This window comes from Argiope bruennichi, chromosome 6, assembly GCF_947563725.1.
Source record: "Argiope bruennichi chromosome 6, qqArgBrue1.1, whole genome shotgun sequence".
NCBI lineage: Eukaryota > Metazoa > Arthropoda > Arachnida > Araneae > Araneidae > Argiope > Argiope bruennichi.
The window spans coordinates 96,927,595-96,951,179 of record NC_079156.1 but is presented as its reverse complement, the minus strand read 5'-3'; the positions used below and the strand labels follow the sequence as shown (position 1 = coordinate 96,951,179).

At 25.7% G+C, this 23,585-nt stretch overlaps 1 protein-coding gene across 2 annotated transcripts in view; it reads right to left on the bottom strand.

The window, feature by feature from the left end:
- LOC129971501 (heat shock factor protein 3-like) overlaps window positions 1–23,585 on the bottom strand; it is a 37,752-nt gene that overhangs the window by 9,063 nt on the left and 5,104 nt on the right. For both annotated transcript variants that reach the window (XM_056085328.1, XM_056085329.1), the window contains exons 2-7: window positions 18,230–18,338; window positions 17,221–17,345; window positions 12,438–12,635; window positions 9,001–9,168; window positions 6,359–6,627; window positions 3,780–4,406 (exon numbers count right to left, since the gene is read on the bottom strand). In XM_056085328.1, coding sequence (XP_055941303.1) covers window positions 3,780–4,406; window positions 6,359–6,627; window positions 9,001–9,168; window positions 12,438–12,635; window positions 17,221–17,345; window positions 18,230–18,338 — 1,496 coding nt within the window. The remainder of the gene's footprint in view (window positions 1–3,779; window positions 4,407–6,358; window positions 6,628–9,000; window positions 9,169–12,437; window positions 12,636–17,220; window positions 17,346–18,229; window positions 18,339–23,585) is intronic.

The following is a 23,585-nucleotide window of genomic DNA, read 5'->3' as shown; positions in this document are numbered from 1 at the left end:
AATAATTAAAATTAATAGAAAATTAATTTAGTTTGGAAGCATTTGCAATCAAAAGTAATGAACAGAATGAAATATATGGAGATTGTGAAAGGCATAAGACGATTTCAGCAAAATAAAATTTAGCAACAGAAGCTGCCAATAAGAGACATTTTGTGTTAGAATAAAAATAGGTTGTAATGGATTAATTTATTAAAATTTTTTATTGATTCTTATTGAGTATGATTAAAAAAAATGAATGATCAGAAACCTATTTCATTTCTCAATAATCCATCTGTCCAAAATTTGATTAATATGCATTTCTAGAAATCTAAGATTAGGAAGGGCAAAGAAAGATGAGTAAGCAGAAAATGCTGGATTTATCCGAATCACAATGCTGAGTATATTACCTATATTTAAATTGTTATTTCCACAAAGATCATTAAGAGATTTTCATTACATTCCATATTGCCATCATGGTGTCAATTTCAAGATGGCAACATCACATTAAGAAGATTTATCCAATAATTCAAATTAAGAAAAGCAGAGTACAGCAAAAGAAAACAACCATTTCTTTTGCTGGCATATATTTGCTTATAATATTTAACAATTTGCATAAATGATAATAAAAAATACTTTTAACAAATAAAATTTTAAAAAATATCAATGAATAAATAAATAATTTTAATAAACAACACTTTGAATGCAACTATTGCGCAATAAAGCTGCAAAATAAACTACACAATTCTAAGTTCTTTTATTAAGGGAGAATTATTTTTGGATCTCCCTCACCAACTTCAGAAATAAAATAAAAAAATAACTTTTCAATTTACTTAATTAAATTTGTATTATAAGCAATATTTTAACATTATGCTCACAGGAAATTTAAAGGATTAGATGAAAATTTAAATTATAGAAGAATTTTAATTAAAAGCATTTTAAATTAATCATATTCTTGGTTAAATTTAGGAAAGAAAATGTCACTAAGACATTTATTAAAAATAATGTTAAAAATATCATGAATATTAAAGCCAAGGTTATATTCCTGATAAAATTAAAAATGATATTACAGGTTGAATTAAAGGTTATATATAGTTATGTTACAATAAATTTTAGTTGAAAATAACTTTTATATAACAATCACAATTATTTCAAAAGATAAATATTTTAATTATAAATCTAACGAAAAATAATTGTTTAAATAGCATTAACTAACAGATCTTTGTTTAAATATTAACAAATTTACACAAGATCTGAAAATTCTACATAATGTTTCAATTATATCGATTTTGTTGCTTGTGGCATAATTTTTACAAAATACTATATATTTCCATGCCTAAGCTGGAAATTTTGGAACTTTTTCTAATTCTACACTATATATTGTCAGTTTATATATAGATCTATTAAGCTCACAAAAAGCATAGAACATTGAGCAAGTGATAAATCACTAAATATAGCATTTTTTTATTTCTATCAATATAAATAAAAGTCATCATAGAAAAACATTTATGCATGTTGCACATCTCCTTATAAACAACTGAGCAAAATTCAAACACATTTTTCACAATTATTATAAAATAAAAGATGAAGTGCTCTCAACTTTTCAAAACACAAAAATGAATTAAATATTCAATTAATTAGAAATTAAAATTTTGTCTTTTCTCTCCGTAACTTAGAAGGAAATTAATTCTAGAAAAAAAGAATTTTAACACCATCTTAAAATTCAAAATTTTACCATTTCAAAAATATCACATTTCTTTTCTGTGTTCTTCTCATTTTCGTTGCTATTAATTTATAACTCCAACTGTTACTATTTTTTATTATTTATCAACACAGACAATTATAGATGCTTCTCTAACAAGCTACAATAAAACTTTGAACCACTCTTGCCACTATTTTTTTAAAAAAATAAGTTTAAATAATAATATAAGTTTTAAAATATTTTACATCAATAATATGTGTTGGCAATGTTTTATTGATTTTAAATTAATAATGATAAAAGTCAACATAAATCAATTGCTCAAACGCAAGTGAAGATAGGAACAGTAAAGTTTTTTCCAGCAAACGAAATAGATGTTCGGTAGGAGTTTCAGGATATAATAGTGCCAAAATAATGAGAACAAGTAATTTGAGAATATTTAAATAATTAGCCATTTCAAAATCCTTTCTCATATGTGAGCCTTTATCAAATAAAATTTACAGGATTAATGACAAATATAAATAACTTATGGTAAAAATTGGTTATCAGCAGTTTTGAAAAATCATTTGATTCACTGATATTCCAATTTTAATTCTGAACAATAATATTTTATATAAAAAATATTTTTTTATGTTAAGAATTTTACACATGAAAGGATTCTAATTCTGAACAATGCCAGTATATAGTGCTACTAGTTTCTATTATTTAAGAAAGTTAATTTTAAATAAATAAGATTTTTTTTTTTTTTTTTTTTTTTGCAAAATTGAGTTATATTATTTTTGTAATGATTTATCATTGTAGTTTTTTGTGTTGGACAAAGCTATGAAAGAGTAAGGAGAGAGAAGAGAAATGTCAAGCAGCCATCTGTTTTAGAATTTTCCTCAAATGTAGCTTGAATTTACTATAAGAATTTATCACCCAACTCGTCTTTCAAACAAAAAACAAAATGGCACAACTAATAAGACTAGCATAGATTCAATAAATTATACACAAGACTGTAAATTAACATTAAACATACCATAACCGGTCAAATGAACTTTTGGATCGAAAGCGTGCATAACTTCTTATCGCTTTCAACATTTGACTTCATGACTTTTTCTAAAAATTATATACAGTTAATATTCTATTTTATATTTGTGTTGTTTATTTTGAGTAATACTTGTTGTATACCATTATTTACCATAATTGGACATTTGACCAGGAGAAAGATTTATTGCTTTAAAAGGTTATTGGATCAGAAATTATGATGTAATGTGTATTCAACATATTGTATTCAATTAGTTGCACATTGATTTAGCTGGCAAAATGCCTGGATTTTGTACAAATAAACAATAGATGAAAATATCTCAAGAAAAGATTTTTTCTCCAGCTAGCAGTGGAACTTGCCGCCGATTTTCGAGAAGCCCGTGAACAACCAAAAGAAAGAACAAATACAAAACGATCTATGCCTAAATCTATTAGAGATTCTTATCAATGTAAGACATGTCAAATAAGATATTATAACAAAAATAAAACCATCAAATTTTTTTCTAAATGTGAAAAATATATTTGCAGAAAATGTACAATAGAAACATCCTGTATATGTGCAAAAAAAAAAAAAAAAAAAAAAAAGGTTAAGCAAAGTTAAAAATTCTTATTTGTGTTTGTAATACATAGAAATTGACAATATACAGTTTTGTTTAATTCTAATGAAGTTAATTTGTTTATTTTCTTTCTAATACACATCATTCATTTCATTGACAAGTCCCGTCATTTGACCAGCTATGGCAGAAATAGGTATGTATTAAGTATTGGTATAAGGTAAGTATTGGAGGAGGGTTGAGCTAGTTTTGATTAACTAGAATTAAAACTATAAGCTAACATTTTATTTTCCAGATACCAGATTAATAATAATTTAACTAGATCAATTTATCCAATAATCAGATTAATAACAGCAGGCTATTGGGTAATCTCGCAACAATTTATCTAAAAAAAAATTCAACTCAATGAATTTTTGGTAAATATTTGAAGAATAAATATGCTTTTCCCAGATTGGATTCTATTGAGAAATATACAGTAATAAAAAATTCCCAAGAATGCATTTTAACATAACAAACTATCTTACTTCACTAAATTTGAAGATGACTCGGTAGTTGTTATCTGATAATTATGTTCCTCATGAGTAGGATTCTTGGTAGCTGAAGGCTCTATTTCTTCTTTCTTAATTATCTCAGTCTTAGTTTCTCTTGCAGAATTACACATATCATCATCAGAAGTGATAACTTTAGGTGTTTGCAATGATTCTGATAAAAGGCTATCAACAAAGTCAGTTTTTGAAAGAGACGATCGCAAACCCTGAGAACTACTTTCGTTTGAGGTACTAGGTTGCAATTCACTAAATGCAGCAATGTCTGGTGAATTAAAAAATTCTGAGCCTGTAAAGATACTGTCATTAGCATTGCTCAATGGAGTTGTTGGGATGGTGCTGATAGCTTCTTTATCAGGAATAGAGATAACATTACTCAGTTTTGAGATGGGAATAATATCACTGATGGTACTGCCTTCTGGGATTGAAATAACATTTCCAATATTATCATCTTCAGGTATTGATATGACATTGCACACTGTATCATCTTCTGGTATTGATATGACATTTGCCACTTCAGCATTCTCTTGATCTGTTATATATTCTAAAGGAATCCCTAATATTGATTCGCTTGGATTGGTTTCCTCTTTATTTGTTGCTGGAGATCTACAACAGAAAATCATTTATTAGATAGTAATGTTCACTTTACATTAAATATTATATAATTACAAGATTACAATGTGGAGATGTTTGATACTATGAAAATTCAAAACTGTCTAGATTAAGATACAAAGGGATGCTAGGGGTAATGATCTACAATAAATTAATTTTAAGAATATTTTCAAAAATGTAAAAATAATAATAATAATAATACACTTTTTAAAACAATTACGAAAAAATTTAAATAAAAACATTAACAATAAATTTAACATGTTTTAATATAGATATATGATAACTTTAATTAATAAAATATAATCGTGAAATGATTTTAAAAAAATCAAAGCTCCAATTCTTAAAATCATACATGTTTATATTTATAAAGTAACTTCAAAATACAAGTTTATTATTGAACTGGTTTTCTTATCAGAACGTTTTGTCGCAGTTTACAAGATACACAGATATATAATGTTGCACCAATAAATGTTGATACCTTTGCATGCAATACCTCAATGTACAGTAAATATTGTTACTTCAAAAAGAAAATAATAATAAAATAAGATTTGTAAAATGGTGTTTTCTAAAATATATAACTGATCAATTACTTAAGTGAAATCAATGTAAAAAAGGAAAAAACTGAAAATAAATCATAACACTAAATATAAAATGAAATTACATGAAAATTATAAATGGCTGAAATATGGTTATATTATATATATATATATATATATATATATATATATATATATACACACACACACACACACACACACACACTCTCTGTATTAATAAGTAATTAGACACCCATGCAAATGAGGACGTATAAGGTCCTGATCTATGTCACACATTCTGTTCTTAAATATCGTTGGCATCAGTTACATGCAAAATGCCATGAAATTCAGAGCTGTTTGATTTCAAGAAAGGCATAATCGTCGAATATCATAGAAATGGCCAATCCTTTCGGGACTTTCCAAACTTGAATCCTATAGTAAATCTCAGGGACGAGTGCAATCGTTGAATTAAGGGGTGAAACAACTGTCCAAAATCAGTGAAATAATTTGCATATTTTCTCCAAGTCGAGAAGAAGAAAATACCACTGTCCATCATTCAAACACTTATGGAAAGCATACCCCAGACGTTTAAGTCTGTAACTGCTTCAGGTGGAGGCTCTACTAACTATTGAATATGAATAAATTGTAATAATCTCTTTTATCACAAGTGTCCAATTACTTATTGGTAGTTAGTGTATACATAAATATTAGATTTTTCCCCTTATCACTCTAATTGGATGCATAAATCAAACAAATTCTTTTCTTTCCCTTTTATTGTGTATTTCCATTTGTCTTCAAATCCCAAGCATTATCCATTGACAAAAAAAAAAAAAAAAAAAAAAAAAAAAATAGTATTTTGATTTTTTTTTTAATGTATCCCACAGTGGGAAAGGGGGGGGGTCCAATTTAATTTAGATAAATGTCCTATTTTAAGGCTAAATCAAAGTTCTTTTGAATTGATTCTTATAATTTTTATCAGCACTCAAGGACAATATACTTTTCTCCAAATCGCTATATCACTTCAAAAGGAAAAGGTCCGATTTGTAACAGTTTGAAAGGACTAGGTAACTTAGAGTCAAGCTTTTTCAATAGAGTGGGGTTTCAAGCCAACAATCACTTCTTTTCAAACATGAGAATATCACCAAAACACCAGAAATGTTTTAGTATCTAAATTCTTAAAGGAAAAAATACATAGAAAATAAATTACCAATTCACAAACAAAAAAAAATAGAACATCCTTTAAAAGGAGGAAAAAAAGATTTAAAGTTGAAAAAGATTAAAATTTTATAGTAAACATTTCTATAAACCCTATTAACATTTTCAGAAATTAAATTTTTTAATCAAGTTATAAGTTACTGCAGAAAATCAATTCTTAGATATTCACATTTGAAGAAAAAAAAAAAAAATTACCTCTGCTGTAAAGCTTCAAGAATTCCTAGTTGCTGCACAGGTACATTTAAATTATTTGCAGTTGAAGCAGTTTTACTTGATTTTGAAACAAGAGGAAAACTAGGTTTACTGTTACCATCACTTTCATTTTTATTAGCTGGAGATTCAGCAACATGAATCACAGCAGGCGATTTTACAACAGATACAGGACTATGATTTGCTTCATCATGATCATTATCTGTTACTTCATGTATAACAGGTCCCAATGGACTAACAATCTGCTCTGGAACCTGTAAGAAAAATATTTGAAAAAAAGATTAGGATGCTATTAAAAAATATGCGATAGAAACCAAAATTATATGGTGTTATGAGCTATCATACTAATTCATATAAAGAAACATTATTTAGAATAAATGAGGACATGATTTTGTACATACATTTGAGCTTTGCTGGAAATTTATTCATGGAAATTCAGCAAATTTAAACTAAATCATAAAAAAAAGTTGTAGCACTAGAAACAATCAATTCAAAATTCCACTTCTAAAGTAAAAGTAAATAACAATGAAAAAACACTTCCATCATTAAAAGGTACACTTTGCCAATAATTTATATGACTTACATATTGCAATATGCAAATTTATAAGAAAAATTTAAGAAAAAATCAACATAAAGTAGAAGATTTATTTCATGATATATTTTATTACAACAATACACGACTAAGTAATGTAACAGTAAAATCTATGTTATATCTTATGTAAAGTCACAGAGAAAAAAAAAAAAAAGTGCTACCCAGTTTTATTCTGCTATCGATTCTAATATGTGAAAACTCATGGTAACATTCTAAAAATTGTAAGGGATACTATAAAATGCTTTATCTAAATTTTTCATATTCAAATTTTAATATCATCAATGTATTTCACATGAAAAAATACCCAAAATACAAATTTTGGATTATATCATTGATTACATTGGGAAATATTTGACATCTTATTTTAAGGGGCTCTTTCCATATGTAGGCACGTAAAATCTAGATATTCTCTTTACGTTCAATAACAATATTTTATATTTTTATGACACGTTAGAAATATCTGCAAAGTTACAGTATTAATATTAAAATTTATTGTTATTTCATTCATGATAATTTATATTTAGAATGAAAATATTTGGGACAATTTTTTAATTGCACCTGAACTTTGCTGAAAGCACCAAAATAGAAGGTTTTGTTGTTTGAGTACAATAAAATCGAATATATTTAATAAATATATTTGATTTTGAGAAATATCAAATATATTTTTATTTTTAAAAAGAAATCTTAATTTGAGTATTAAAACTAGCTTACTGATATATATATATATACACACACACAGAGAGAGAGAAAATTAATTGAGAGTGTTGCCATTTTAAAAATTTCAAAGTACAATTTTAAAATTTATTTTCGAACATTAAAATTACATTTTAATAAGAAATGAGTGCAAAATATGTAAAATACCTTATATATTCATAGCAAAAAGAGTTTAGGCCAACAACAACGTTACTTTTCAAGATATGAATAAAAGTTCAAATTTTAACATTAGAAAAATCAAAATTTTGTTAGTCGTATAAATTCTAAATGAATAGGCCTAGACTAATGTAATTTGGTTTCAGTGAATAATTTTTGACATAGTTTTAAAATTTTATGAGAAAAATGGCTGATGCCATTGAAAAGATTGAAGTTTGTTCTTCTATATAGATGTCCCCATGTAAAATTTCTAATTAAAAAAATCATTAAGGATACATTAAGTCCCTTCGAATGATGACTTTCTTATGATTGTAAAATGAATATGCTAGAATAAAGCTGGATGGCTCCTCTTTTTCCGTGACTATACAAGTACACAAATTCTTGAATCTGAAAATTAAAGTATCGACCTCAACCACTTAATGAAATTTCTTGAAACCTGAGCTAAATTGAAATCGCAACAATAAAATGCTATTCCTAATGATCACTCAGTATAATTCACCATTTTAAAAAAACACAGGAACTTCATCTTCTCCAAAAATAAATTTGTTCTCAATAAACACCAGTAAAGTCACTCTCCAGGAGAAACACTCCTTAAAGAATGAAACATATGAAATTTTATTTGAATTTATGTCTGTTTAAGAAATCTCAACTAAAAATATAGCTCTCCCCCCCCCCAATTGAAGTAGGATAGTTTCAAAGGGAGAAAAAAAATACACTTTGAAGAATATCAATAATAGTATTTTCATTTAAAAATTGTAATATACCAATATGTAACAGAATGAATTAATTTTTCATTCTGATACTTTCTGTTGCTAGACCAAAGCTTGGATTGTATTTTTCAAAATTAAAAATAATTAAGCATATTCTAAAATAGAATAAGTTACATATAATTGCACCAATTAAATTTATAAAAGAACAAATATGCATCACTGAACAGTAGAGCATTAAAAGTTGTAACTTCCTAGGACAACATTGCAGATGCTGTCACAACTACTAATAATTACCCTAAAATGAATCAGGCTCACATATATGAAAAATTTTCAACTGATTAGGTCTTGAAGTTACAATTCTCTAATTCAGAAGCTGGCAATTTCCAATAATGCCAGAACAAACATTAAAAAATAATTAAAAAAAAAGATCATATACAATGAAAAAGAAAACTTACAATTATACATTCTGAATTTTTATTTCGTAAAACATCAATGGTTCTGGAAACTTGCGATGAAGTTGTTTTAGGGCTGTCATGAATCATTCTTGTAATTTTTCTCTGCACACCAACACCCATATTCTGATTCCCACTCCTCTGCACAATCGATACCAAGAATTGAATAACCTACAAATAAATATATATATTATTATTTTGCTTTATTTAAGCTGATAAAAATGTTTTACCTTTTCCAAATTATAATTACAAATTCTACCTTGTTGATGATTTGAAAGAAATTTAAAGAAAAAGCAAATTCCAAACATGTTGTTTCAAAAGAATATAAATGTTTTAATTCTTTGTTAAAGACAGAAAAACAAAATGAAGGAAAAAAGTTTTGGACAAGAAAGAAAGTCTCAAAAATAATCTTGTTCTATACCTACTTTTAATTTAGAAACAAAATGTATATATTTGGAATATACAGGGTGTGCCAAAAACAAAGGTGCAATCAAGAATCCAAACTAAAAAGCTTAAAGAAGGCGACAAGAATCATAAAAGTAAAGCAGCGAAAAACTGCAATAAAAGATCATTGATCTGGCGTAATCACATGCAAATAATTGTTGATTTAATATTCATATTACTAATTTTATTTTCTTTGTAATAAATCTAATCTCTTTATCAAAAGATAATTTTGCACTACTCATAAATATTCTATTTCTGTGGATTTCAATATTAAGGTTATGAACATTCATAAAAAAATTCTTAATATCTCAATAGAAAAAATAAAGCCAAAGTAATCAGATAATACACCTTGGGTATTTGTGATATTTACAATTCAAATAAATAAATAAATAAAAAAAATCATTTGAATTGTTTGCAAACATTTGTATTTAAGACGGCAATTTGCTAACAATAAAGGTGACTGTATATGTGTGTGTTGGCTTTCTACCTGACAGACTGTTAAATCTAGAGCTACAAATTTAGCACAAATATACTTGGGAGGATGGAAATACTTTGAAGAGATTTATTTATTTATTTTGAAATTTTAATTAAAAATTATGCTAAATGTTGATGCTTTTCACCAAAGCATTCAGAATTATTACAGCACAAAGATAATTTTCACATTTTAAAATTTATAAAATTATTTTTCTAAAGATATTAATTTAATCTTCATACAAGCTTTCACCCTATTTTTAATTATTTTTAAAAATATATCAAGTATCTTTTACAAAAATACTTATGCTTTGAAAAAAAATTCATTTTTACTATAATTATTTATCCAGGAATTTTCTTCCACTATAAAGATGAGAGCATGAAGACAAGACTGATTTTCTTGAAGATTGAGTAGTAGTGAGTGTGCTTTTACTGAATTCCTTGAAATTTGGTTGCACTTATAACCAAGATTTATTTTCAAAAAAGCATTGAAATTTTTCATTTCAATGAAAAAATTTTTAAGTGGATTCATTTTTAAAGATTGCTGCTCTTTAATGTAATATAATTGGATATATAGTCTTGAATGAAAAGAATTATTATTATAAAAATGGGATCAATAGAAATGGTCTGAGAGAAATGCTTGTTCTAATTAACAAATTCATTAACCAAACAAATTAACATAATTACCTACTATCTCAAATTCTTCCAATCTTTTTTTTAATTGATTTGCTGTTATGAAATTGCCCTTACAATGTGAAACTTCAGATGATAATTTCTAAAGTTACAGGGTTTTGAAAAATGACATTTCCAATATTAAATTAATCAGGAATTTTCGAAGATCTCTGAAGCTATTGCATATTTCTCAAAAATATTTTCCCTCACTTAAAGAAAATGATCATATTTCATAAAATCACAAAATAAATGCAAAATTAACAAAATTTAAAATTTTTTTAAACTTTAATGTGGGAAAAAAATACCCACTTTTTGGACGACATATAAAATTTATTAGTATTTATAGATTTAAATTTGCCAGCAATTTTATAAATTAGAATTTTTTTCCCTCATGATTGATAGCATGTTCATTTTATCTGCCATAACTAGCAAATGAAAAAAAAAACAGGAGAAGTTGTTGTAGTGTTCAATGATCTACATGGGCTCTTCATGACACATTTTCATTTGGCAGATTAGGTTAATCTTATGTGCAAACGTGCACACATATAGGCAAAAATTTTTCAATTCTTAGCTTAAGTTTCAAGTTTTAATAATTAATTGTAAGCAATACTATTGCACAGTTATCATCATGGGCACTGGGTTGTAGCAAGAACTATTAAAAATGTCCCAGCTTTGCCATGCAGCTTTCAAAATAATTCAGATCACACACAAATCTACAACACCAACTTATAATAATATCACAGCTCTTGAAATAGCAATTATGTATATACAAAAAAATTAAATATTATCCCATGACATGATTTAAAAAATTTGATTTATAAATTTAAAAAATGTTCAATGCAAAATGTATTTGAAAGATCCATTTCTAAGAAAATTTAACATGCTATTTTCAATTAAGAGCTGCTTATGTTTGATTTTGACTCACCCTGTGCTTCCAAAAATTTTGCTATTTAAAATGTTAAATCTTTTATTGAAAGGGGGAAAAAAATATCAAAAATAAAGACAATTCTCTTTTCATCCCCAGTTTACCCAAAAGCTACAAGAATTCTAGACCAAATTATCAGAAATTCCAAATGATGCCATTTATACAATCCACGCTATGCCAATGCCAAGAGACAGTTCTGGATTAGATCTAAAAAAATAAAAGTAGCATGATGAAGTATATGATAAGAAAATAGAATTTAATCTAGTTTCCCTGAAATAAAAATTAGATTAAAGAAGACATAGAATCTAGATATATTTAAGAAAAATCTTAAATTTTGAAAAGGTAATTAAAAAAATTGTTTTAAATAAACGGTCGTTAACATAAGTTATTTAAAAAATAAGATCAACACCAAAATAGTATGATGCATTATATTTTCTGGATTCTTTTTATTTTTCAAAGTCAGTTAATCTTTATATGCCATGAGATATTTCTCATGATATATAAAGATTAAATGACTTTGAATTACTTTAAAAAATTAGATATTGAGATATTTAAAACTTGCCATTTTATAAAATTATATGCTGGAATTTAGCTATGACCAATCTAATACTGAATTTCCACTTGTAATTGCAATTATCCGTATTTTATTCAAATATATATGCTTTTAAATCTTAATCTAAACTTTTTAACTTTCAATTTAGAAGCACATTTAAGAAAATTTTACACTTCAAAACGCAAAGCTTAAACAATTAAATTTTGAAAAATATTAGTAGATAAAAATTTTGCTTTGAATATAGTTTTCAAATATCATGTCATAGGATCATAGGCAGTAAGAGTTTATGATTACAAACTATTAGAGTGAAACATCAAAATGCTAAATTTAAAATGCACCACATTTAAAGATACAATTTTGCATTGCAGAACTTACTTTCTGAATAATTTGTTCTTGAGCTTTATGCTTCTGTCTCATAGTTGTCAACTCCCTCCAGAGGAGTTCATTTTCTTGTTTCATTTTTAAAAGCATACTATCCATATTTTCTTGTTTCTCACGAATAGAAGTTAAATCTATTAAAATATCCTTTGCATTCGTTTTTGAGGGAGGATCAGGTACTTTAGGATTTGAAATCTGAAAATAAATTAAAGAAATTTAATGAAATACTGAAGCAAATAAATCTAATAATGCCAGAATCACAGTACTAATATCTTTCTATTTACACAATAAATCAAGGGGAAACCTCGTAAGAAATAATTTGCAAAATATTAATATGCTAACAATTTTATGCCCCATTAATTTCTAATCCCGAAATAATTTATTTTTCCTATCTTTGATCTTTTATTACATTTGCAATCTATATATGAATAATCCCACAGACAATTACTGCTGGTCTGGTTTCATATTAACTGCCTTTGGCAACCAGCTGATTCGATGGGATAAATGCATGCTAAAATTTTCAATTAAATATATAATGTTCTCTTAATAACTTCTTCAGTCAAATATTTTTAAGCTTCAAATATACATAGTCATGTAACTCATATTATTAGAAGCCTTATGCCATTCAGTTCATTCATCTATGTATTCTCTCTACTTTTCTATAAGCTCTCATGAAATTGAAGTGGTGGTAATTCAACTTCAATTAATAAAAAACAATAAAATTTTTTGCTATACACAAACCTTTTTTCTTCACTGCATTATTTTACTACCTTTTATTTCATATGAAAGCTCATGTCACTTAAATGTGGCATTAATGGTTGCCTGCTCTTTTAGAGGCATAGCTAAATAAAACCTTGGTATTAAAACTTTTAGCCTCAACAGATAGACTAATTTTATAAATTTTATTTGCCACTTAAATCATTCTGATCGTCTTGCACGAAACTGGCATTGAGGTTTAAATATGTCGGCTGTTTTAGTGAGGGAAAAAATCTAATCTAATGAGCTTTTTCCGCATTTTACACCAAAGAATCCAGTATTGTCTTCTGATATATAATTTGAGCAATTTTTTTAATTTTTTCCCTTGGTAATAAAAACTACAGTTCCACAAATAAATTATTCGAAATTAAGATTTGGTATGCAGAAACATGCTCATTTAGTTTTATTTTAATTGGTAAGTATACTATTAAACTGAATTAAGAGTGCAATGCCATAAACAGCTCATTTAAAAAAAAAAAATCAATAAAATTACATTAAATGTTTAAAAAAACCAACACAATTTTAATATTAACAGACTTTATAAAATAAAAACACTCATACAAAAAAAGCAGGCTAAATTAATTAGCAGGAGGGGGGGAGGGAAGTAAAAGGACTTTTAAGCAATTTACTAGAAGAAATACATTGATAGAACTTAAGTGAAACTTATTTAAATTTCTAAAACTTTGGAGTATTTTAATTTCATAAAAATCCATACAAAACAATCAATATTTTATACAAAGATGAATTTTTGACATTAATTTGTTATATAAATCTATACATTCACTGTAGAATTCATACATTAATGCATTGTTTTATATTATTTTTTTATGTTTATTACATCAGTTCAGGATATAGTAAAGATTTTATATTAGCTTGAAGTAGACTTCCTCTTTGCAAACTTCAAAATATATCAAATTGATTGATATCATAAATATTTGAAAAATCCAATCTCATCATAATATAAAAGTCAATATTTTTTTTAACCATTTCCTTAATTAAATAATATAATTTAAGGTAATATGAAATGTTATGATAAAACATTCACTTTCCCCTTTAATATCTATATTCATTTATTATAGTGCCTGCAGGAACTTTTCAAAACTTTAGAGAAGCATAAATACCCAAATGTAAGAAGTGATATCTAAAGAACTTCAGTTGAATCATAATGAAAAGATAGAAGCAGATTACAACCAACAAATAATGTAAAGTGAAGCAGAAGTTGAATGAAATGTATTTGCTTCACAAATATGTTACAACTCTAAAAGAAAAACTGCATTAATTTTAACACCATACCATACATCAACATTTGATTAATAGTTTTGAAGTTGCCTGAATTAATTAAGAAATCGGCCTAATTACTTTTAAAAAATTGATTAGATAATGATATATGTCATCTTTAAAGGAGGAACTAACTACCCCATATATAGAAATAGCACATAAGTGTTAGAGATACAAGTTTATATAATGCTTTATACTCAATTTTTCAATTTTATTTTTGCATCATTAGTTAATTTTTGGAAAATATAAATATAAAAAAGAGAAATTTTTAAGCATTTAAAATATCTTCATTAAAAATGAAAGGTTTTTTAATTTCTGTCTTTAGATGATATCTATTGATTACAGTCAATAGTACGCTCTTCTCATTCTTTTGTATACTGTCAAACAAAGAATCATATTAAGAAGATTTCAATCACACTATTAATGTACTTTTAAGTATTATCAGTAATTAAAAGTTTAAAAAAAATCAGAGGAAATATTTTATGCAGGTACATTTCCTGATCAAAATGGAATCAAATCTATTTATTAGAAAACAAGAGATTCTACAGAAAGAAAGACAACTTATTACCTAAAACAATATTAATTTAATTAAACTGAAAAATCAGTCAAGATCGTGGAATGTGAATAATATTTATATTAGCACTCAGCAACTTAAAATGGATCAAATATTAGAATATTAAAGCCATAACCTGACTTAATGCACACCAGCTCTAAAAAGAAAAGAAATTCAACAAAAAAAATTCAAACAGGCCTAAAGTAAAAAGAGAAATGGGATATGGTATCTAAACAAATTGCTTCAAACAAAATTGAATAGGGGTGGTGATGGCACATAATAAAAAATGAAATACAACGCAATATGTTTACTTTCTCATAATTTTGTTTTGTTTTTCTGTCTTAATACTACTGTTCATTTCAGTATTTTAAAGATAACTACTTTTTGATGATTCTACCACGCTAAGGGTTAGATGCAGAAGAATGAACACAATTCCCGAATTCTTCATCAATCTTTGACCTTGATTACCGCCCTTTTAGATATTTTTTCATTCATCCCCCCCCCTGTGAGTGTTGAGTCATTTCTGACTGTATTACTTTATTTTAACTCAAAAATGCATATTGATTGCTTATTCAAATGGCAGAAAAGCTTTCAGGAGTAACACAAAGAATATTTTATATAATATCATTAAACACGGCCGAAATAATCAACCTTGTTAATTTCAAAATGTTATAAAAAAATCAGTAATAAATAAAATAAAGGTTAACATAAAAATAATTATTTTGTAAAAAAAACAAAAAAAAAAACAAAAAAAAAAACAGCAAATTATAAAATTTTACAAACAGAAATCTTCTATTTATTCGTAATAATTTAATGTTTAGGCCCCTTACAGTAAATAAAAATTGTTCTAAACTTTTGTGTGAATCAGAATCTTTTCCTCACAATATTACGAGTTATTTGCAAATTTTCACTTTCTCAGTTCACAAATAATCCGAGTCCAACTTATTTTTAAATGAAAACATCACCTCTTTTTGGGAGGGATCTGTGAAAGAGCATTTACAAAGATTACAAGCGAAAAGAACATAAAAAGATAAAAGGAAATAAATAGAACCTCATATCTAATGACATTTCTTCGAAATGTTTAAGACGGTCAAAGGATTTCCTTACTATTTCCAAAATTAGTAAATGAACAAGAATTGATACAAAGACAAATAAAATGAAACCATTTTAAGAACTCGGAGAACTAATTTCTCATTCACAAAATTTATATCAACAAAAATGGTCTGAAGATTTATAATAATTGATACAAAATGAATGTTAACACAAATTTTTATTAACCAAATAACTATAAATAAATGTTATTTTTCCTTCCATTATCTTTTAATTTATTTTCTTCATTATTTTGCAAATTTTCTATTAAGTTTTGTAGAATTATTTTTAAAATCAAATTATTAATATTTTCATTTATTTGTTCACAATCAGTGATGTTTCAATTTAAGTATCTCAAAAAATCTAATCATATTATAACTTATATTATCAATACCTCAATCAGTAACAAAAACTATTGAATTGAATAAAAAAAGAATAAAAGGTGTATTTTTAATTAAAAAAATATCCACATTAAAAAAAACTTTATTACGATTGATTCCTTTTTTTGTTAGATGTTCAATATATTTAACAAATTTCAAATCTCCCTACTTGCGATGATTAAAATTGATCTTCATTCAACTTTAAAACTTTGCTCTGTTCAGTAAATAATTTAATTATTAAATTTTTTTTTGTTAATAATTTTACTGATTCTAATTATTTTCATCTCATTTACTTTAACTTTATGACAATCGTCTTAACTACACTTAATTTTTATCATTGTAGTATTAACGAACATTATCACAAATTAAATGGGTTCATTTCACTTCCTGCCACATGCAAGAACATATAGAAATTAAATTCTAAAAACACTTTTAAATTAAAATAAGGGAAAATATTTCTTTGAATTGATGCTTAATTCTTCAGAGATGAATTTGAATCATTAAAATACATGGATATTATCTTGATACAACACCTAGTCTTTGAATAAATTGTACATAAACTTGCTTTTTAAGATGGGTCAGTACTAAATCATTGACAGATCAGTAATGTATTAAATAAAATCCATTGATTTGAACCCATTCAATATCACTGGTTGTTTGGCAACTAACTCTATACATAAAATTTCAAATGTCTCTTATTTTTTAGAAAAGGCAATGTTCATACCTTCCTTTTAATAAGTTCCAAAAGTTCACTTCTCTCTTTTATAAAAAATCCATGCTGAAACTCCATTTCATTATTTTCATTTCGCAATCCGGTTTTTTCATAATTCATCACTTTTTTAAAGCCATCTGCATAAAAAGTAGTACTAATGTCATAGGTATTTTACAAAATACAATAGAGTAAAGAAAAAAAAATGATAATATATTCCAATTATCTAACTTAATATAAGAGAAATGCAAATCTGATAACAAGAAAAGGATGAAAGATTTGAGTTCTGGAAATTTTCACCCTTCCCCATAGTTAAAAATACTTTTATTCCCTTTAATAATTTTATTCCCTTGAAAACCCTATTTTCATATCTTTTTTATTTTTTTAATACAAGCCAGTTTTTTTTTTAAATAAATTTTTGTTATCTACTGTATTGTACATTTTAAAAATGTATTATGGAAAAAATGAAGTCCAATAAGAAAAATATTGTGTACATTGTTACAACAAAATTTGAATGTTAAAAATTTAACTGAAAGAAACTTCCTTTATATTATACAGTATTATTATACATATATTTTTTTTAAATAAGCAAAACTTTTAATAAATTATAATATATAAAAAAAATATATCTAAAACGAAAAGACTGATATTTACAGTTATTTATTTTTGAGAAAGTCTAACACTTAAGCTAAGAAAATTATTTTAATTTTATCACGAAATTTAAAAAAATCTAATTTAGATAGTACAGAAGCCAAATATAGTCAAGAGTAAATTGTAATGCAATTCTTAACTCATAAAAAAAAATCTATCCCTCCAAAACTAGATATTAGAAATAAACCTTTTTAAAGATATATAATAATGATTTAATCCATTCTAAATTCTTCCAAATAAATGAAAATATAATTATGTATTATATATAAGAGAGAGAGAAAGAAACCTATAGCAGCACTGAAAAATTGTTAAGCAAAATTCACTAAAAAGAATTATTTTGTGTTAACAAAACCAAATTAGAAAGAATACTCACACATATTTAGTTGACGAATGAAACTGGCCATGTTATTATGTTTGAAGTATTGTGGCAACAATTCTTTGGCAAATCTTGCTTGATCTTTTATGATAAAACTATACCCACTCTATAATAAAAAAAAACATAAAAGTAAAATTAAGATCAGTAATAAATACTTTATATCCTTAGAATATAATTCTTTTATTTTTCAAGAGAATAAAAATACAATTATGAAAATTCAAGAGAAAAATATATAGTGAGCTGAATTTGATTTTACAATTAGATAATCAAATAAGAACAACAAACACGATAATACGGTGATTTTCCATCTAATTAAACTATCAGTCTTTGTCAGATTCCTACCCCCTTCCCATAATAAATACTGGATTGCAATATTACTTAACTACAATCATAAATGTATTGTTAACAATTTAAATGCCTAATTGTTGCTTAAAATGTAAGTAAATGAACAATAAAAATTGCTTAACTTTTTGCATAATTAAAACAGCTTTAAATTTAAGAAAAAACAATTATATCAATTTCTTTATAATTAATTATATTTGGTATGTGAATATCTATTGATAAAAGGCATTTCATTAAGTACTAGAACTGCTAGAGAACATGTATGTAATTAAAACTTTAGAATAAAAGTTTAGATATTTTTTTAATCCACATCACTACAACAAATTCTACCAGAAAAGATTCATGAACATTGGAAGGTATACATATGTACGATATTACATATTGAATAATTTTATTTGAGCAATTACAAATTTTTGCAAAAGAATAAGTTTAGGTAGATTCCTTATAAAAAGACTACCTACTGCAATGATTCTCATGGCACAACTTCATGAAAATTTCATCAAATCTTCACAGATTCTTATCCTCAGAAGCCAAAACCAACTTTATTAATATTATATATATATATATTTATATATATGTAATATTATTTGTTGTGAAGCATGATGCAGTTTGAAGACAATGAAGATACCTTTAATTTTTGTGACATCGTTTTATTTCATTTTGAAGAAGCAAGCATATGTACAAGCGATGAGCATTCAGAACGGCACAGAAAAGGAATGAGGGAAGAGCTCTTGGACATTTTATCCCTGGTCTTATATAACCTATGATTTTGATAGGGAAAACATTTCTTCATAGTACTAATATATTACGAGATTTCAATACGGATTTTCGTTATATGCGCGGAGAAGGCAGGGGAAACACAGGGAGATTTTAAAAAAGAATTTGCCTGATCAGCAGTATTTTATCTCTTCACGCGCAGTGTGGGAAAGTTAGTTTTTAGCTGATTCAACAATTTAACAAAGTTTCTCTTGAATTAATTAAGTAGAGACAGTGGAATTGGATCACGAAATAAGAGAATATTTTAGAATGAAGTTACTATGGGCTAAATTAGGATAAAATCTTGAAAATTAATTAAATTGTTAAGCTTTTAGCTGATTAAGTTAGCTTTAGCTGATTCAACAATTTAACATTCTCTTGAATTAATTAAGTAGAGACAGTGGAATTGGATCACGAAATAAGAGAATATTTTAGAATGAAGTTACTATGGGCTAAATTAGGATAAAATCTTGAAAATTAATTAAATTGAAATTAGAGTTAAAATATCATTACATATATACATACATAGAATACTTTGCTCATGTTGTTAACTTAATAGCTATAAGAATAAAAATCTTGTTCATAAAAGAGAGGGGCATCTAGCTTAAAGAGGCTGGAATGGTGGGGGAGAGGTTGGAATTTTTATTTTCTACCAATTCCTTAAGATTGCAGACAGAAAAATAAATCAAATCAGATATTAAGACAGAAGACAAACAGCTTTTATATTTAAAATTTTTAGATAACTGCAATTGTTCAAAAGCTAGGGTTAAAAACCATTTTCAACCCCATTTTTAAGCATCAATTTATGTTGCCAAATTGAAAAAAAAATGAAATAAAACTTTTCCTCTATCCCATTTCCATCCGTTGAAATTTTTTAAATGTATGTGGATTAAAGATTAAGAGCTTGAATAAAGCTAATTAAATAAAATAAAGGATATGAAAGATTTTATGATAACATTATGCAAAAATGATTAGTTAAAAAATTTTTTAGAAGCTGCTCGTGTTTTAGTTCAATAAAAATATATTTTATTATAATCTTTATCTTGAAAATGCAAGTGTGTTTGGTTTACTTCTATTGTAAAACAGGAGAATCATGTTTTAGTTTACTATCTTAATCTACCAAATTCAATTCTATCTACCAAATCTATCATCCAATTAACTAATAAAAAAAGAAATTAAGAGGAATCACTAGCACATCTGATGAATTATTTAAAAAAAGTTACAATTTTGCACCATATGCTGCAGTTTAACTGTACAGCCATTTCTCTTTTTAAAATTAATTATTTTCTAAAATAATATTTTCTTTACAACATTATGCATAAAATCGAATTATCACTCACAGATTATGGAATCTCTTTAATCATTAGGAATATACTAGAAATTTGTCAGATACTTGTTTCATCAGATAGAATACTTCTTTAAATGTGATTAAATACTGTCAAAAATATTTAATTCATATTTCTGCTATCCAAAAAATATACTTATCATAAAATTGAGCATAGTGATCAATCAATTTGCTAACCAAATGTCAGTTATCTTCCTAAGCATAAAATAGATTATTGTTTGAAATTTGAATTATATTTTGCAAAACTTATACAAATATTCTACATAATTTTGTATATTTTTGCATAATTTTATATTACGATTAAAATCATTATTCCAAAGCTTTTATTAATTTAATGCCTTTTGCTTTAATGCCTGCTTTATTGCTGTATCAAAAAAAAAAAAAAAAAAAGACAACCATTATAGTTAAACCGTAGTATGGGTATTTGCACACAGTACATAATAACGATTAATCGTCCTATATAAATTAGTCTACTGATTATGCTCACCAGTGACATGCAATTAAGTCTAAAGTTCATCAACACCATATAGTTAACACTTCAGCTTATAATAATATAAATTTTGTAACAAGTCTGTATTTGAATATTAATTTTAAAATATTTGTTGCTACAATATAATTTATTTTACAATAAATATTGAATTATGCAATAATAAAAAAATATCACTGGTTCCTTCAATATGTAATATTTTATTGTTTTTGTTAAAGAATTGAAAGGAATTTGAAAGCAGTAATTTAGATAAGGAATTTACCTTTCCTTCCAGCTTGATGTGAGGAATTTTTATTGCATTTGTACAAGAAATCCATTTTAAAATCATACATTTTGCTAAATTTTATTCAAGAATTTATATAGATCTGATCCAGAAATTTACTTAAAGAATTATTGAAATATAAAACAATTCCTTAAACAGCATTATAAACAAGTAGCAAAAGAAAACAATACTATTTTTAAAAATAGAAATAATTAAAGGTATATGTGGATTGTAACTTCATATAAAATTACAGTAAAATGTTTTTCAGAACAAGTTTATCAAAATTCCAGTATGTAATAATGATTTTATAATTTGGGTAACTAATTTAATGTTACATATTTCTGGAGCAAAAATTTCTAAAAATATGCAATTAGGTTATTGTGATGATCATATATGTCTACAATTATGCTTCAAAATATAGTATAAAATATTAATGTATTAAATACAATTGTAGTCTTGACCTCTTAGCTATCTTTGAAATCCCAACATCATTCATATCAATCTAAATGTTTAAGTTCAAATTTCCAGACAATTCAATAATAAAAAAAGATTAGACATTATTAGATATTTAAAATGTTAGAATATAAATTAGTTTGAGTGATAGATGCATTACTCATAATTCTTCAAGCGACCTATACAGGACATTCTTGAATTTAAATCTGTTAGTCATAATTTATTTCACTTATTTCGAGACAGCAAATGGAATGCTATCAAGAAACACTGGAAATTTAAACTTTATTTGAAACTAACTTCCAATCTCAAATTTAAAAAAAAAAAAAAAAATTAAAAAATATCTGAATTTTTTGAAAGGGTTAAGAATTTTCAGTCTATAATCAAAATAAATTTCAAGTAGCGTCTGAAAAAACTATTATTGAGCTAAATATGACATTCCTATTAGTAGGTGTCATATCCTTACAATGCTCACACAACTATTCATTAATTAAAACTCTCAGTGATAACAAATAGTTTTATTAAAATAATGTATGTAAATATTCAATTAACTATCCTTGATGAATATTACCCAAAACAAATACAATGCTGAAATTGCCGGTATGCTCAACCAAACAGAAAAAGATAAAATAATATTTACAAGATATTGATAAAAAAGAATCCAGCTAAGCTCTATAAGTTGGTCAAGAGAAACAGAGTAATATCTATTTGAGGAACAAACATGATAGTAAAAACCGTTAATAATGTCTGTACAGAAGACAAAATATCTGTTGCTATTCCTGATAAACACAAACAAGCTTAAAGCTTATTTTAGCTACCCTTGAAACAAATATAAAGAACTTACTACTTCATGAAAACTTCTTTTGATAGAAGTTGATGGTTGTATTTGATAAAGTGGATATTCCAATAATCCATAAGAGACTTATAGTATGCACATTCAAAAGATTATCGATCTAAATCAATTTACAAAAACAAACTTCTAGGCACTTTTAAACATCCTGGATCTTGTGAGAAACTTCCAAGAAAATGTAGGATGGCTATGAGATTTGTTCACCATCCATAAATATAATACTTTACTTGATCATTTAAGAATAGTAACCCTTGTACTGTGTGTCCCTCAGAACGCTTCCGGTCAAAGGTCTTTGTTTACAATGGTTGCCAAAATAACAGATTAATGAAGAAAGAGTTCATTTTGTATATTTATTATTACATTTAATTGTTAAGTTGATTCAAGTTTCTTACATTGGCACATTTAATTTTTGAAAACAAATTTAAAAAACAATTCACTAAGCTCAAAATTATAATCAAATATTCAGAATCTTGAAAATATCTGATATTCCTGACATATGTAAACAAAGACAACACAAATAAAATGGAGAAACTGAATAATTATTCGTATATCGAACAATTGCAAATAATTATTAAAATTGCAAATAAATAAGAAGAGAAGGGAAGGGGGAATCACTTAAAAAATCTCAAATAGAATCAGTTCATCAAAAAACTAATAATTTTCATTTGTTTTAAATTTATGTAAGTAATTATCAAATTCTCTGGAGCAAATATGAGATTATCTAATATAACATAAAAATGATAGTATAATAGTAATTATTTCATAATTTTTATAAAAGTTTGTTTATATTCTAATATGAAGTAAGATGTTTATTATTAAATATGGTTGAAAACTTTTCAAATTTTTATTCTCTTTGTAGTA